Raw genomic sequence first — 17,683 nt, forward strand, 5'->3', positions numbered from 1 at the left:
TGTCCTGTGGTTGGCACCTCTAACTCACTCATACCTTATAAAATTTTGAGGTAAATCTAAGGTGGTGTGGTTTGGGGGGTGTTCACTGTCGAGGACATAGGTGATTCCGTAGCTGTCAAGGATTTAGCACATACTTTAAGCACTTTGCTTATTCATAATTCTTGGGCTAATGACTTTTTCATTAAAAATTCGGGAGCTGAGTGGGACCTTAGGCATTTGCCTAATGACTTAAGCAAAGCTCTGACCAGATTGGTCTCCAAGCCTTTCTGGACAGGGGGTATTTGCCCCTGAAAGAAACTGATTGGTTTGCTTTTCTGGCAAGAGAGATTTGACACTGATCATTGGCTCCATAAATATTTAGGCTATTGCCCATTCTATATAATGGCAGGAATAAATCTGTTTTAATTTAGGACATTCTCAAATATGGAATATTAGCAAACACAAAACAATGCTTTGAAAACAGTCTGGGTAAAGTCTTGAATAGACAAGCAATGTTGAACTTAAAGTATAGTTAGAATCTTTCGAAGGTAGGCCAAGGTGTTTGCAATTCTGGTAGAAATGCTGTCTTAGCCTTTGCTCAGGAGGAAATATGAGCTGCATGAAAAGTCACCACAAAACAGAGCAAGGCATTTATCCCTCATGGCAGGTCCACTTTAAATAGAACTATTTGTTTTCAGCTAAATGCCAAAAGGTTCAGCCAACCCACTCACAGCCCTTTCCATGGCAAGCACAGATTTCATAGCGTAAACACCTTTATTAGCACTTCAGCCGCCGTCTCTCTGCCTTGTCTTTCAATCGGCTTTTCAGATAGGTGTCAACCACCTAAAATTCTGATAGAAGTTATCTGTGTGAGCTTCCTTTTGAGTGAAAGATGTGACTTGGAAATATTCCCCTTGGAAGGAAGCCCACAAGGTGCCCCTGGCCAGGAAGATTGTACTAATAGCCTCACAAAGGAACACAATTCTGACAGATGGCAAAAAGATCCAATAAACCACAAAAAAACATTTGCAAAGCTGTGAGGCTCTGGATTGCATTGTCTTATTTGAAGTCCAAATGGCTAATTCTTCCAGGATGCAGGTAGCCCGAGGGCATTGTTAGCTACATAAAACCTAATTGGACCAATTAGAATAGAAGACTATTTTGCCTGGAGTGTTTAATCACACCGGTCACCTAATGATTTTTCCCATTGTTGTTCAATGTAGCCAGGGCTGTTTACAGGAACATGAATCTATGTGTGCAGCTTAGAATATTACCCAAGACAAGGGGGTGGTGGGCGTCATAAATGCTGATTTAAAAGAGCTCTGTGTGTGTGTGTGTGTGTGTGTGTGTGTGTGTGTGTGTGTGTGTGTGTTGTGTGAGTCTAGGTAAATGTGCGTGTGCATCTTTATTTGTGTGTGTATATAGTTATGTGTGTAAATGTGCATGTGTGTGCATACGTATGTATATGTGTGTGCATGTGTGTCTGTGTGTGTAGGTGAATATGTATGTGTGTGTGTGTAAGTAGGTGAATGTGCATGTGTGTGTGTCCATGTATATTTGTGTGTATATAGTTATATGTGTAAGTGTGCATATGTGTGCTTATATGTGTACATGTGTATGTGTGATTGTGTGTGCATGTGCCCGCACGCATTTGCACAGGTATGTATATACCTCATGTTTTAACATCCCTGCAAGGAAACAAGTTCACTTGTGCTCAAAGGAAAGGAACAGTGTTCAGAAAGTAAACAGAGCAAGACATAAGGAAGACGGCTCTGCTTTGGCTGTAAAGACAAAGGCTGTTTATAATGAAGAATTTGTTGTTCATTTTTATTTGCCAAAGATAAAAATACCCGTAGTAGTTCCTCACGACTATTCCAGTGAGTTCCCAGGTGATAGAATAGTTTGGTATACGTTGCATTTAAATAGACTATTTACTAGGGAGTCTGGTTTGATGCTCTGACAGCCTTTTGTTCAAGATCTGGTTCAGCTTCTTGCCAATCCTGAGCATTGGTGCCAGTCATCTGAACATTAGAGCTGATTCTCCATCTCCCCAGTGTGAACATAAAGTTGTGCTTTTCCAGATGCCTTGGGGGCTTTCAGCAAAAAAAAAGTTACAAGCTAAGCAGTGAAAAACATGTACAATCCACAGAGCCCTTGATAAGCAGAGGAGTTTGCTGTTGCTATTGTTATGACACTGTAGTTGAATTTGTATGTTATGTGTCTTTGATTCCATTGTTTTAATTCCATTATTATATCCAAGCCATAGATAACAGTATACATTTACCACAATGCACCAACCATAGTCCCAAAGCTACAGGTATCAACCAGAGAAGAAGGTACTAACACAGGAAGGGTTCCCTTTGGTGGCCTTTTTGGAATGTCACACAGTCAGAAGTAACTATGGCTCCAGAAAATATTCTGAGAATTCAAGAGACCCCATAGCCAAGACCAGAATTTATTCTGTGATACCAAAGCATTTGGCAGGCTGTGGTCTGGAAGCAACAGCTCTGTGTGCTTTGAAGGCTCTAAATGGGGCCATTTGGACTCACTATGACACTGGCTCATCCCCGACTCCGGAGAGACAGCAGGAGAGGTTCCCCGTCTGTTCAGACAATATTCTCCTTATTTCTTCTTGGACCTTGCTTAACAAACACTTTCCTGGATAAAGAGAATCTTAATGTTGGTTTTAGGGGGTCCCCTCAGTCACTTCTCAAACACTGCAACATGAATATGCACAAAATTATCTACACACCCTTCTGTGAAGCCCTTATTCATTCCCCAGAGCCAGTTTTACTTAGTCAGTCCATCAGAACAATGATGAGTTTCTGAGAAATCCTTAACTTGGCTCAGCTTCATCTTGGCGGCAATGAGGTTCTTCCCCAGAAATGGAGATAATCCTTCCAGGCAGATGCATGGATCAAATGGACTAAGTATAAAAAAGGCTACATGCAACATCCAGTGTGTAATGATGTGTGTGTGTGTGTGTGTGTGTGTGTGTGTGTGTGTGTGTGCGCGTGTGCACGCGGCCCAAGCTGAGTCAGAGCACTCAGACAAGGGAGCTCAAAATCTCCTGCCTAAATGGAAGTTGACATCTTACTCAACCTTCTCATGTCACTGGTTCTTATCAGTTTCCATCATCCATAAGGTGCTTCTGAGAATGTAAGGGACAGAACAACAGAGATATCCCTCTGTGACTTCCAGGGACAGCTTCGTACCTGGCCCCCAGCAGCTGCTCCAGCCTTGGCTTTCACATTTCCATGGTGGGTTGATTATGACCCTATGAGAACAGGTCGACTTGTTTTCAGATGTTTGACTTATTTATTCACCAGGCCTGAGGCTCAGCCTCACCTTGTAGGACAGTCACCCATACGGGCTGAGGCAGACCTCAAGTTACCTCTGAATGTTCATCGCTAACAATTCCCTCTAACCATTTGTCCTTTGACACAAGTCTCCCTTTCCTACTGGCCACGTAGTCATGAGAAGACCTGCCAGCACTCCTCTGGAAGCCACATGTGGATTCCAGCTGAGGGTCCCCTCTTGCTCTTTATCACCATGCAACAGATCTACTCACTTTCAGGTTCCTATTCAACGTCAGTGGCCTCTAGCAATCTAGGAAATCTCAAAAAGCAATTTCAAAGTTAGTCCTGCCTGTCTGGAGTCGTGCCTGTGATAATACCCATTAACCCACGCGAGGAGGCAGTAGACTGTGCCGTGTGCTCCCTTGAAGAAGTGGAGCCCTTGTTGGGATGTGCTCCATCTTCGGGTACTTGTCTGCTACCCACAGTGCTCTGGCCTTGCACACACCCTGATTTGTTTTTCGGTTGATGGTAATCTTTGCCTGGTGTACTTGTTATTGCATCATTGTCACATTTGCTTCAGCCAACAGCAATAATGGTGCATGTGCAAGTTGCAGAATTCATGTGAATTGTTTAGTTCAAAGAGGAAAAGACCATTCAGTGCTCAGATACATCATATCATATTACAAAAAAAAAACACATTTTAAAACTATCTTGTTCTCTTTTTATAAGAGAAAAAAATCACCGTATGCTCACAAAATATACACAGGATTTCCTAGTCACACATCTATGGGTATACATATATAGATGACATCCTTTTAGCATAAGAAGGCTGCCTGGTTTCCATAATGATTGAAACAGTAGGGACCACGTGTGGTGATTAATGTCTGTCACTCAGACACTCCCACAACAGAGACAGAAGGATCCAGATTCAAAGCCATCCTCATCAACATCGTCAGTCAGAGGCTACCTAAGCTCCTGCTTCAAAATACAAACAAAACAGAAAGAAACAGAAACCAATGGAAGAACACTTAGAAGCTGCCGCTTGCCTTACCTGCCATGGGCTCAGAGTCACAGGCATTTGCTTTGTGGGTGCTGCATCACTGGAAGGGCCTTGGTTTCTTGTGGTCACTACTGAGGCCTGAGTCCTGACACATGCCTTACACTCTGAGCGTCTGTAAAACCCTTGCCGAAGCTGGAATGTGCCTGGGTATGAACAGCTAGCTCCATCGACTGGGGTCTAGTTTCTTCTTTTGTTTGGCCTGGGTGTGCTTGGCATCCATCTGTCTGTCACCCTAGAACAGAGGCCAGTGCCAGTGTGTATGCATCTCCAGGGAAAGGTTAAGTTCCCAGGCATGAACTGCATTCAGCCACTGAGCACCCAGGGCACCCTGGAGATAGGCTTTTATTCAAGGGAAACCAGATAGCCATTTTAGTTGATAAAGTATTCATTCCTTATTACCATCTTGTTGCCAAGACTACTGCAGAGAACACATTGCTTAAAGGGAGCTAGAGTCCAAAGGAGGCTACAGACACTGAAATCTCATTTTGAAAATGAATCAACAGTCTACTGACCAGCATTATTTGCTGTTTACTATTTCATGTTGATTGAGATGATGCTGTGTCATGCTTTGAGACATTAATCTTTCGTCTCTTTGTTATTCCCTCCCTCTAAGAAGGTGAGACTAGAGATGTAGTCACTCCAGTAAGTGTGAGTGGGCATTACAGAAAACTCTGACTCCTCTAAAGGAACAGTTTTGAAGCACTTGATTTTATTTAACACACTTTCATTTTGATTGTAAACTACTGAAGAAGCCCAATGAGAGGCCAACCACAAGGAAAGGGATCTTGGTTTTCCTCTATGTAGCTGAGTTCAACAGTACACTAATACAGGCAATTCTACACCAGAGCAGACTCACCAGAGCACTGAGATTACAGTGTGGGTTACTGAAGGGTGTGGAAGAGGGGAGGGCATCCCAAGAGGTCTTCACAGAATTGGATGACTTGGGCAGATACTAAGCTCAAGTGATTTTACTGAGTGCCTCCTAAACCCTAGACCCAAAAGACTTGAAACAATACCCACAATCGACTGTCCAACACAAGTCTTGTCATTCCCCACTTTACAGATGCGTAACTGAGACCTAAGTCAGTTTTGTCACAGGGTAAAAGCAAAAGGCACATAACACACCTCCAGAGGCCTAACAGGAAATGCCCATTTCTAGCAGTAACACACCCTGCTTTCTGTCAGGGGCTATACATGTAAGTGGGGCAAGCAGCTAAGAGGGGCTGTTTGGAAAATCTGTTACTTACTGTGGCTGAACTTGTGTTGATGGGGGCCACTATTGAGGAACAGTAAGAATACAAGACCCAAAGAACACAAATGCTATAACAGCAGGGGCTTCATCCTCTGACCTTCAGGGCCCAGGGCAAGCAGGGACAGATCAAGCTGAGGTTTTCGTTACAGATGTACCCAGCCGAGAAAGGATAGAGTGGCATGCATCATTTAGGAATTCATTCATTCATTCATTCATTCATTCATTCATTCGATTCTTAAAACTATTGGTTGACCTCTAGCATGGGCCAGGATTACTCTGAGGGTTGAGGGCACAGCAGAGAATAAGAAACTTGTCTTTGGCCTTGCTGTGCATTAAGATATAGGTGCCAGTGTATACGTAAGCAGATGACATGTAAGTTCCAAAATAAGTAAGACCGTCATGGAGTGGAGTGAACACGGCCGAAGACTGGCTACTTGGGAACGGCCATCAGAGAAGAGCCAGCTGAGACAGGGACGCATGACGCGAGGTCTGGATTACAAAGGAGCCACAGGTGGAGGCAAGGCAAATTCTCAGCATCAGGGTCTGGCTCTTGAGGAAGAGTTTGAAAGTGAGTTAGTGATGAGAAGGCTCTGAGGTGGTAAAAATAAACCAGGAGGGCTTGAGGGAGAGCACATGGGATAAAGAGTAGGAAATACATCGGAGAGGAGGCAGGGCAGGCTCCGGTGAAGACAGCAGGGCATTTGCATTGTGTCCCGAGTGAACCCAGAATTCGCTGGGAGGTTTAAGCAGACAGATGTTTTAACCTGCTTTGTGTTTTGAAATGAGCACTATGGAAGATATGGAAAGAATGCATCTCTCAGGGACAGGGGTGAAAGCAGAGAGACCAATTAGGAGGAGAACTGCAGAAGTCCTGAGGAGAAAGAGGTTTCCATATTAGAAGAGTGGTGGGTAGACCTGGCGGTTTTTGCAAAGAAGCCTTGACTGGAAAGGGAGGTGGTAAGGATTACGGAGTGCACACCAGGGATTTGGGTGGATGGCACTGGCTGACACTGATGCTGGTGACCAAAGCAAGGGAAGGGACTGGAGAGCTTGTGGCATGAAGAGCTTTGCTGTGGACCTGGGGAGGGCATGGATCTTGATAGATTCAGGGAGGGCACCATTCTGGACTCCCCAGGGCAGCTGCTCTGAGAACACTAAAGATCAAATGAACACAAGGAAGATTGCAGAAATGCAGTGTGTGCAGTGACCCCAGCAGACAAGTTCAATAAGGGAGATCAGCACTGGGAAGGAAGTCACCCCTTAAACAAGCTGATGTAGGAATTGGGGAAGAGCAGGATCAAGGAATACTGGGGACATGCATTGCTGAGGAATAGTGTGTGTGTGTGTCTGTGTGTGTGTGTGTGTGTGTGTGTGTGTGTGTGTGTGTGTGTGTGTGTGTGTGCAGGCTTGGGGATGTGGTTTTAGATGAGCCACACCCAGCTCCATTGGTCCATTGCTGGCATGCTGTTTCCTTAACTGTGAGCTGAGAGGATGATGCTCCATTGACACAGACTGGATTAAAAGGCTGGATGGAAACACTACACAGACAATAGTGCTATCTCAGCCCTGTGGAGTTATCATTTCATAATAGTGCTGAGGGTGTGTGGCATTCGTGTGTCAACCTACTGAGACATTAGTGTCATTAGCTTCTTTTAAGTAAAGATCACAGTATTGGCTGCATCTGGACTCGGCACTCCTCTTGTTTATATCCACCCATTAAGAAAAGATAATAGAAATATTGATGTCGTCTCTTATTGTGAAGATACAAAAACTGAGGCTCAGAGAGAGTGATCAGCCAAGGCCAACCTGCTGGCAACCATAACCTATGAGGAAGAGGGCAAGACTCACACCTAGGTCTAACTTACTCCAACAGTTCTGACCTCAACAGAAACAAGATATAAATAAAGCCAAATTACATAGACATCTCATTGACATTTCTTCGGATCTCTACTGGATGACTGGATTCTGTTTTATATTATATTTTATAAGTCTAGACCCCCATGTAAAGAAGTGTCTCATTCATCTTCCAGTGTCGGGACACACTCCAATCCAGGCCTGTCTTTGGAGGAAATGAACAGAAGTACCCAATATTCAACCATTGACAAATATGGTAAGTAGCAGACATCAAGGAAATCACTCCTAGGGAGGTGGCTGTCACTTGTTTTGGTAACAGGGGAGAAAATTTTGTGTTTTGTAATAACCAGAAATGATAGGCAACTAAAACAATATTCTACAGATTCTGATACTGAAGTCTTTATAACAATTCATTTATCTTCAAGCTTAATAAAGTATGCCGCACTCTACATGAGTGTGGGTGTATATGAGTGTGTGTGAGCATGAGTGTGCAAGTCCGTGTGTGTGTGTGTGTGTGTGTGTGTGTGTGTGTGTGTGTGTGTGTGTATGTGTGTGTGTGTATAAGTGAGAGTGTCAGTGTGTACACATTGGATATGTGAGTTCAAGGGTCTGTGTAGTATAAGTAAGAATACCTAAAATATATATGAACATATGTCTGTATTGGAGTGTATACAGGTTCCAGAGATTGTAAGCATGAATGAATTTGTGTGTAATGAAGACTTAAGATGCAAGGTTTTATGTAAATCATCTTTGGCTCTCCTGGCATTGTAAACCCTTTGTTGCCCTGGATCCACTCTCTCTGAGCTCACCTCACTGGGTGCAGGGAGACGTTCCCAAGGTTGCATTACCTCAGAGAGTTCTTCCCTAAGAGCTGAGCAATATAGGGTTCAAAGCAATCCATCCATTCCCTCAAACAGCTGGCACAGAAGCACAGGAGAGCTGCCTGGGTCTATCTCACAGGACTGCTCCACAATGAATTAATACAGCTCTTTGGAATAATTAATAAAGTTTGATTCTGGCCTCTGGAAGCCGAGGGAAATACAGAAACCTTTACTATAAGCTACTTTGGGGTGTTTGGATAGATTGAGAACTCCTATAGATAATTATGATTATATTTAATATTTCCTACTAGAAATATTATATCATCTAACTTTAACTACCATCAGCTAGGACTAGGGTGATGATATCCCTTCCAGCCTTTAAGTCTAAAAGGCTCTATACTAATCTAAATATTAGTCCAATGACCCATTTATTCATGGCTCATCCCTTTGATTGCATGAAGGACTGAACACATCGGTTAAGCACTTCAGATTTGTTACTAGAGCTATGTTTCAGGGAGAATGAACATGCTGACAGTAGTGGCCTGAGACCCTACATTATGGAACCTGTGCACCTTGTCTTCAAGGAGCTGCTACCCAATGCCCTAGAAATCCCTGAAGAAACAAAGGGAAATTACTCTGCTTAGTTGCAATGCAGTGAGCTCTGGCTGTCTTGAGAACCTTAGAGGAAAGGACTCTCTCTTCTCCTAGTGTGTGCTAGCATGTAGATGGGCTCCTGTCAGCGGCTGTATGGAGTAATTGGCCAATCCAGTCATGGATCCCTCAGAGGGCAAATGTCTCCAGGTGTCACAGCCTCACATCTTCCCATAGCTACCAGTGTCTTTTCTTAAGACTCCTCAGTAATACTCAGAGCAGCCTGTGAACCCTGGGCTTGCTAGGGAAGCTTTCCATGGCAGATTCAGGGTGAAGCTGCTCTTTCGCCCAAAAATAACTTCAAGAAAAATTTAGGCTGATTCATTTAACTGTATGTGTGCGTGTCTTGCTTGCATGCATGTCTATGTACCACATGCATGTTGGTGCCATGAAGATTAGAAGAGGGAATCAGATCCCCTAGAATTGGAATTTCAGAAGTTGTGACTGCCATGGTGGTATAGGGACTCTAACTTGGGTAATCTGCAAGAGTAGCCATCTCCCTAGCCCCTTGAGGATTTCTTAAAGAAACATCACTCAGATAATTCCCCAAGATGAAGCATAGGAAACAGGGGTTGAGTAATACTGTAGATGTCTACCTTTCCTGAACATCTCTGTACCAGGACCAGTAGAAAACATTAGGGTGTTTGGATGGAGTGAGAATTCCTATAGATAAGATACACTTATTTTGTAATCTCCCCACCTGGGAATAACATTTTGCCCAGCTTGGATTACCCTTCCATTTCTGTTTTGGTTTGTTTTTCCATTTGCTATTTGAGACAGTATCTCTCCAAGTAGCTGAGGTTAGCCCCAAACCCACAGCAATCTTCCCTTTGTTCCCAGCCTGGCTGTGCTTTCATTTCCTACAGCAACAACCTCATGAGCTTTCTCTTGTTAGTTTTTAAAATGTATTTTGATATACTCTTTGAAAATTTTAAAGGTGTATCTAATGCATTGTGGTCACATTTGCTCCCCTGCTCGCCCTGTGTGACTCCTCTGGCTCCCTCCATCACATGCACGTCCCCGACTTCAGCTGTTCTTTTTAAATAACCGTCGCAATCCATTATTGCTGCCCACATGTGCATGGGAGTAGGCCATCCACTGGAGGAGCGTGGGCAACCTGCCGGCAGCCAGCAAGTGCCCATATGCCTCAGCTTGGAGCATGGGCTTCGGTACCAATCTCACACCCATGCTGGGATACTGACTGGCTTGATCTCCTTCGAGTCTTGTATGTGCTGCCGTAGCTGCTGTGAGTTGAGTGCTGCTCTAGGTGGTTTTATGTCAACTTGATGGAAGCTGGAGTCAATGGAGAGGAGGGATCCTCAAAAATGCCTCCCTAAAATCAAGCTGTAGGCAGGAAAACCTCTAGGATGTTTTCTTAATTAGTGATTAATGGAAGAGGAACCAGCACATTGGTGTGCAGCTAGCTGCCCTGGACTCCTGGCCCTGGGTTCTGTAAGAAAGCGGGCTGAGCAAGCCATGAGAAGCAAGCCAGTGAGCAGCTCCCCTCCATGGCCTCTGCATCAGCTCCTGCCTCCAGGTTCCTACCCTGTTTGAGTTCCTGCCCTGACTTCCTCAGATGATGAACAGCCATGTGGAAGCATAAGCCAAATAAAGCCTTTCCTCCATAACTTGTTCTTGTCCACTGTGTTTTGTCACAGCCATGGTAACCCCAGCTAAGACAAGTGTCATGGACCTCTCGCGTCCAGAGGACATTGTTCTCCAGCAGTCCCTTCCTTACACTCTTCTACCCTCTTCCATGCTGGTCCCTAAGCCAGAATACACGGGTTGAGCCATTTTAACCTCAACAGGCAGAGGCAGAATCCAGAAGTGAAAATGAGCATGCAGCCGTCCAGTCTTAACTCCAGACTTTCGCCCTTAAGTAACAAAACACTGAGATGTGGCTCCGTCTCTCCCTGCACTCTGCAGTCAAATTCTGCTTGTTGCGCTGCCACAGGGCATCAGCAGCCCCAGTGGCTGCTGAATTTGTCACTCATTCCGGAAGCATAGCCCACCCTCCCTGTGGGACCCGCACTTTCTGTCAGGTCTTCACTGGAGTCACTGGGGTGAGAGGTGCAGCCACAGTCAAAGCCGGTGTAATCGTGTGTGGAACACTAGAAGATGAGAAAGTCACAGTGCACTGACAGCTGAATAAAGCTCTCTCTGTGCCCAGAGTAAAGCTGCACTTCAGCTGGACAAAAGAAATATTTTTATGCTAGGATGTTGATTCTGCTTTACTGGCCAACAGTTAAGATTTAGTGATGTGAGTTGGCTTTGTCTCATCTAACATACCTCACATGTGCTCTCTCTCTCTCTCTCTCTCTCTCTCTCTCTCTCTCTCTCTCTCTGTCTTGCACACACACACACACACACACACACACACACACACACACACAGGCACACACGCACACACATTGGCCCTCAGCTCTGACCTGGGTCAATCCTGATAGAGGACAGTGAGAGGGACCCATACTCAAAAGTGCCGGTGTCAGCAGCATTTTCTCACAGAAGAGTCTTTCTTTTGAAAGTGAATGTGCCCAAACCCTGCATATGGCTACATGGCTTAAAAGTGATGTGTTGGCCCTGATACCTGGGGTTTTGACAGGGGAAAACCATCAGCACCTGTTGGTAAACTGCCTGTTTTTCAGAAATAGTGGATGGTCCTGTGCCAATGTGGAAAGGAAGCAACCCCCTGCCCTGACCCAGTGAGTTCTTTTGCCCAGTGCTGTATTCTAGAGATACTGGACCCAGTGCCGTAATCTAGTGATACTGAATCAGTGCTGTACTCTGAACCTGCTGGATCCAGTGCTTTACTCTAGAGATACTGGACCCAGTGCTGTACTGTAGAGCTGCTGGACCCAGTGCCATACTCTAGAGATTCTGGACCCAGTGCTGTACTCTAGAGATACTGGACCCAGTGCTGTACGCTAGAGATACTGGACCCAGTGCTGTACTCTAGAGATACTGGACCCAGTGCTGTACTCTAGAGATACTGGACCCAGTGCCGTAATCTAGTAATACTGAATCATTGCTGTACTCTGAACCTGCTGGATCCAGTGCTTTACTCTAGAGCCAGTGCATCCAGTGCTTTACTCTAGAGCCAGTGCATCCAGTGCTTTACTCTAGAGCCAGTGGATCCAGTGCTTTACTCTAGAGCCAATGGATCCGGTGCTTTACTCTAGAGCCAGTGGATCCGGTGCTGTACTCTAGAGCCAGTAGATCCGGTGCTTTACTCTAGAGCCAGAGGATCCGGTGCTGTACTCTAGAGCCAGTGGATCCAGTGCTGTACTCTAGAGCCAGTGGATCCGGTGCTTTACTCTAGAGCCAGTGGATCCAGTGCTTTACTCTAGAGCCAGTGGATCTGGTGCTGTACTCTAGAGCCAGTGGATCCAGTGCTGTACTCTAGAGCCAGTGGATCCGGTGCTTTACTCTAGAGCCAGTGGATCCGGTGCTTTACTCTAGAGCCAGTGGATCCAGTGCTTTACTCTAGAGCCAGTGGATCCGGTGCCGTACTCTAGAGCCAGTGGATCCGGTGCTGTACTCTAGAGCCAGTGGATCTGGTGCTTTACTCTAGAGCCAGTGGATCCGGTGCTTTACTCTAGAGCCAGTGGATCTGGTGCTGTACTCTAGAGCCAGTGGATCCGGTGCTGTACTCTAGAGCCAGTGGATCCGGTGCTTTACTCTAGAGCCAGTGGATCCGGTGCTTTACTCTAGAGCCAGTGGATCTGGTGCTGTACTCTAGAGCCAGTGGATCCGGTGCTGTACTCTAGAGCCAGTGGATCCGGTGCTTTACTCTAGAGCCAGTGGATCCATTCTTGGAGCTGCCCAGGGCTGTTGCTCTAAAGGGTATCAAATGCCACTGGTCTTCAGACCTGACCCTTTGATGAGCACTTAAAAGGTGAGCATCTAGGAGACAAGCAAGCAATGTCTCCAGGCTGCTCTTCCTTCCCCATCACCCTTCCCGTTCAGATCAGCCTTTGCTTCATCCCCTGGGTTGACTGCCACTCGCCAGACACAGACAGCAACCTTGTAATAGGAACCAACCATCCTCCCATTTACAGATGAGACTGCTGATGCTTAGAAAGGCTTAATCTGACAAATATCCCAACAACAGCAACTGTGGAACCATTACTTAAAACACGCTTGCCTGGCACAAAACCTGTGCTCTCCACTATCATGACAGGTTTCCTTCCAGAAGCAAGTGCTGCTCTCCTGTAAACTTAAATACTATCTACAGACCAGTGTTCAAAGCAGATGTTGTCACAGATCTGGCGTCAGCACCATGTTTCCATTTAAATCTTAGAAGCACCAGGGACTCTGGTCCAGTCTTCAGTCCCAGGATCCCAAAGGACTGTCTGGCAGCTTTGTGTGTCACTGGGTTCAACTGGTGAATACAAGCAGGGGAGGTGCCAGAAGGTCAATAAGTAACAACTGAACTTCTTTCTGATGCAGGCTACGTATCTGATCCCATGAGCCCAATGCACTTTCACTCCCGCCGGAACAGTGGCAGCTTTGAAGACAGCAGCTGACAGGCCCGACATACACCTAAGGATTTTCTCACAGACTGACAGCGGGGATTCTATCCACAGCAGCATCACTTCCAATTATAATACTCTGCCCTCTGAGGTGTCTCCAAATTGCCTTGTTTGTTCTGCCTTTACTTAATTCCCTTCTATAGGGTGGGCTTTGAATTGCACCAAGCACGAAGTGCCAAGGAGCAAATACAGAATGCATATCATGAGTTGTTCTTAGCTTGATATATAAAGCACCCTGGTTGCTCGGGGATGGGGGGTTCAAGTCTATGTAGATATCTGGCTTGGTTTTGACCTTATGCAGGCTGTGTTGGAGCATCTCTGTTTGGGTGTCTAACAGTGTTGTTTATGCCTTATCTCTTGATATCACTTCTGGTGTTCATTCTGTGATTAAAGACTCTTTGGTGTTCTGGAACATAGGTTCAGAAGTGTGTTTTATTTGAACAGGGCTTACGCTGAATGTGTCTCTTTACAGAAGGACTGGTAAAAGCACAGAAACGTAAAATGTGTGATTGTCCAGCTTCCTCCCTGTATCTCACCAGCTGCCTTGGCTTTACCGGAACAACCCATCAGTGATAGTTACTAGTAAGATGTCACTCATGGCATCAGTTATGAAATCAGCACACGGATGCCAGGCTAGAATTTCACACAGACATGAAGTGAAACATTTCACACAGATATGTTGAGAGACCTGGGCTGGCGAGACGGCTCAGCGGGTAAAAGCAATTTGCTTAAGGCTTGATCCCCAGGAGCCAAGAGTCAGAAGAGAGAACCAGTCCCTGTGGGCTGTACTCTGTCCTCCACACTCAAGCTGTGGTGTGTGTACATATGTGTACACATATTCACACACTCGGTGAATAAATTAAAGGGATGCTTGAGAATGAAACAAATGGGAGATCCGCCCTCCACGCCAGTGGTTCCAGCATGGTTGACAGAAACAGTCCCATCAGATAAAGGTGTCCTGCCACTGAGAACAGAGAGACTGGGGACAGGTGACACAGGAAATGCTGAAATTCCAACAGTCATCACTGCTTTTGAGCACAGCAAGAGAAATAGAATTGGCCAAGAAAAATTTGGCATATTCTAAATCAAGGTTTTTCAAGCTTCACACTATTTCTGGACAGTGTAATTCTCTGCTGGGTGCTATCCTGGCCACTGTCACATGCTTATAGTTTGCTGTAAAGCCAGAGCACCTCCTGTGATAGTCAATTTGACTGAACCACAGGGCATGCACATACCCAGTTAAACAGTAGCTTTGGGCTCGGCTGTGAAGGTGATCGAGAAAGAATATCACCTGAAGCACACTGCAAGGTGGCTTGCCCCAGATGTGAGTTAGCAAAATACAGGCCACTAGGACCTGAGTAGAGCAGAGAGTGAGGAAGGGAACCTTCAGCCCTGGTGTCCAGGGTCTTAGACTCGCACTGGAATTTGCACCCTAGGCTCTCAAGCTCTCGGGCCTTTGATCTGCATTACCAGCAATTCCCTACCAGCAAATCAGCACATCTTGGGGCTTTTCAACCGCTGCCATTGTATGAGCTGACACCATATAAGATATATATATCATATATGAAAGGCTCAGGCTTTGACGCTGATCGACTCTACCTCTTTAAGAGACAGACCCTGCCCCCTGACAACAGTCAGGGCATGCGCAAGAAAACGTGCTATGTCATCACCACATTACCCGTCACCCATGATGACTCTGGGCATGTGGGCTAACCTGGGGGCCGCCATCTTGGTCATGTGCCATCCTAACCACATGACCTAGCTTAGGCCTGCCCACTCAGTTCAGTGACTTGCACAGGCAAGCATGGCCACCAGACATCTTGCTTTTTATTTCTTCTTTCACTTGTTGGGTGCATTTCCTGAGGGCCAGGCATGGGACCCCGCTCCAGGAGCTCTGCTTTTTTGCTTTTTCAGTTCGGACCACTGGGTCCTTTTTCGGTTTCAGGGACAGCTGTGTCCCCTTCGGGACCAGGCCCCTGGCAACTCCCACAGGCAGACGTGTGTCTGGAGAGGAGCTTTTGCCAGTTTTCCACTTGCCTCACCCATGGGAAATGCATAGAGGAACCTTTCTGGTTGCAGCCAACAAGTAGGTAAACAGACAAAAAAGCGGTTTACGGTCGCTGCCATCTTGGTCTTGTGACCTACCTGTAGGCACGCCCATTCCAGCAGCCTGTGCCAGCAAACCTGTCTGCCAAATTTTTTATTTCTGCCAGATCTTTTTGCTTTTTATTTTATTTTTTGTCTGTGACTTCTTCTTTCACTGGCTCTGTTGCTCATGGCTTGTTTACTAAATACTGTGCCTTTCCAGGGCCTTCTGTTTAAGTCATATTTGTCCCTTTAAATCTTCTGTCTGTTTGCTACAATGTATGGATCAGAGATTACATTCTGGTTCCCCCTTTTACTGTTATCCAGTCCTGCTTGTCTCTGTACCTGTAATTTAACTTTATACTTATCTAGCTCTATATACAACTTAAATTAAACTGTACTAAGTCTCATATTTCTAAATTGCTATGTATCTTGAAATGATGGTAAACATTTAAAGTCATAAAGGTCTAATTTAACTATACTTAAAATATAAGCTAAGTCTATACAACTTAACTCATGTATCTTTAAATGAAGATCAAAATTTAAAATCACAAAGGTCTATTTCAAACTAACAAAATATTTATACCACTCAGTCTATCCTGTAAGCCATTTATAAAGGTTCAGCTTTTATTACAAAAAGGGATTTTTCTCTAACAAAAGGCAAACTTTTAACTGCTGAGATATTAAACAGACAGACAACCCTCAAATGCTCAGAGATCTAGAGAATATGGCATTTAAAATGTTTTGTTAAAAAGCTTTTTATAACAGAGAGATAGGCCAGCTTCTGGCTCCACCCCATTTCCTCCAAGAAGACTGATGGGCACTGAAGAAACTTCATCTCGAGTCAGTGACAACGCTAGTCACTGAGCAACCCTGCCCTTCACCTCAACTGCTACAAAGTACTCCAGACCATGGACAAGAGGACAGTGGAATCGACTTTCCCCGAGTTGCTTGGGCCAATGGTAGGTGAGTCTTCCTATAGTCTAATCCACAGGTCACATGCTATAAGCAAGAAGGCAGGTGTCCTGCAGCCCACTACTATGGATGGAGGACCTTGGGGATGGCTGTCCATGCAGCCTGCTGGCAAGTCTCTGTTATTCTTTAATCATTGATTCAGGTAAAATCTTATCCTTCTCAAGAACTCTGATGCTTTTGATGACTGGTAGTCTTGCCAGCTTAAAGCAAAACAGATTCCAGGAACAGGTATTTTAGGGTTTGTCTATGGAAGATAGGAAAGTGTAAGGTGTATGAAGGTCTGAGAATGTAGTTACGAAGGTCTGAGGATGGAAAGGTCTAACATGGTGGATAAATGCAAGTTATAAAGGTCTGAGAATGGAAGGTCTAAGATGGCCTTTTTATCCTCAGACCTTTATAACTTTAATTCATACACTTTACTATATATACATATATATATATGTATATATATATATATATATATATAGAGAGAGAGAGAGAGAGAGAGAGAGAGAGAGATTTCATGAATGTGTGTACACACGTTTACATACATGTGAAATGTATACCTTGGACACTAGAGAATAAATATCATCCAGCCTTCATCCATTGTAGTGATATATTATTTATGATTCATTAAAGCTTGACTGACGATTCAGAAAAGCAAAGTCAGCCTCAAGCTATAGAGATCAGGCAGTGGTGACACACCCTTTATTCTAGAAGCCAGAAGCTAGGAGGTGGTGGTACACATCTTTAATCCTAGGACTCAGGGTTAATGGATCTCTGTGAGTCCAATACCACCCAGATCTACACAAGATTGGATCAGTCTAAAAGAGAATTATAGCTCAAACCCAGGACTAGAGGGGTATAAAAGACAGGAACAAGTAGTCAGTATGAGGCATTCATTCTCCAGCTGTGATGAGAAGAGGCAGCAGTTTGAGACTTGGTGAAGAACTAGTGTATGGATCAGCCCTTTCAGCCTGAGCTAGAGGTGAGAGCTAGCAGCAGGCTGCTTTGCTTTTCTGATATTCACCTTGAAGCTTGAATCCCAATATCAGTCACTGGGCTCATTTATTTATTGTGTTACAATAAATAACCTATCATCAATCCATCTATCGTCTATTCTCTGTTTACCCATATATCAATAATCTGTCATCTAGATATCTGTTTATAAAACTATCGTCTGTCTGTCCATCTGT

The 17,683-nt window shown here is 44.8% G+C and overlaps 1 protein-coding gene across 1 annotated transcript in view; it reads left to right on the forward strand.

Annotated features, from left to right (window-relative positions):
• Tnni3k (TNNI3 interacting kinase) overlaps positions 1 to 13,442 on the forward strand; it is a 276,112-nt gene extending 262,670 nt beyond the window's left edge. Inside the window, exons 24-25 of the mRNA XM_027395192.2 lie at positions 7,621 to 7,700; positions 13,366 to 13,442. Of these exons, the coding sequence (XP_027250993.1) occupies positions 7,621 to 7,700; positions 13,366 to 13,442 (157 nt within the window). The remainder of the gene's footprint in view (positions 1 to 7,620; positions 7,701 to 13,365) is intronic.
• Positions 13,443 to 17,683: the final 4,241 nt, after the last annotated feature.

This window comes from Cricetulus griseus (genome assembly GCF_003668045.3).
Source record: "Cricetulus griseus strain 17A/GY chromosome 1 unlocalized genomic scaffold, alternate assembly CriGri-PICRH-1.0 chr1_0, whole genome shotgun sequence".
Taxonomy (NCBI): Eukaryota; Metazoa; Chordata; class Mammalia; order Rodentia; family Cricetidae; genus Cricetulus; species Cricetulus griseus.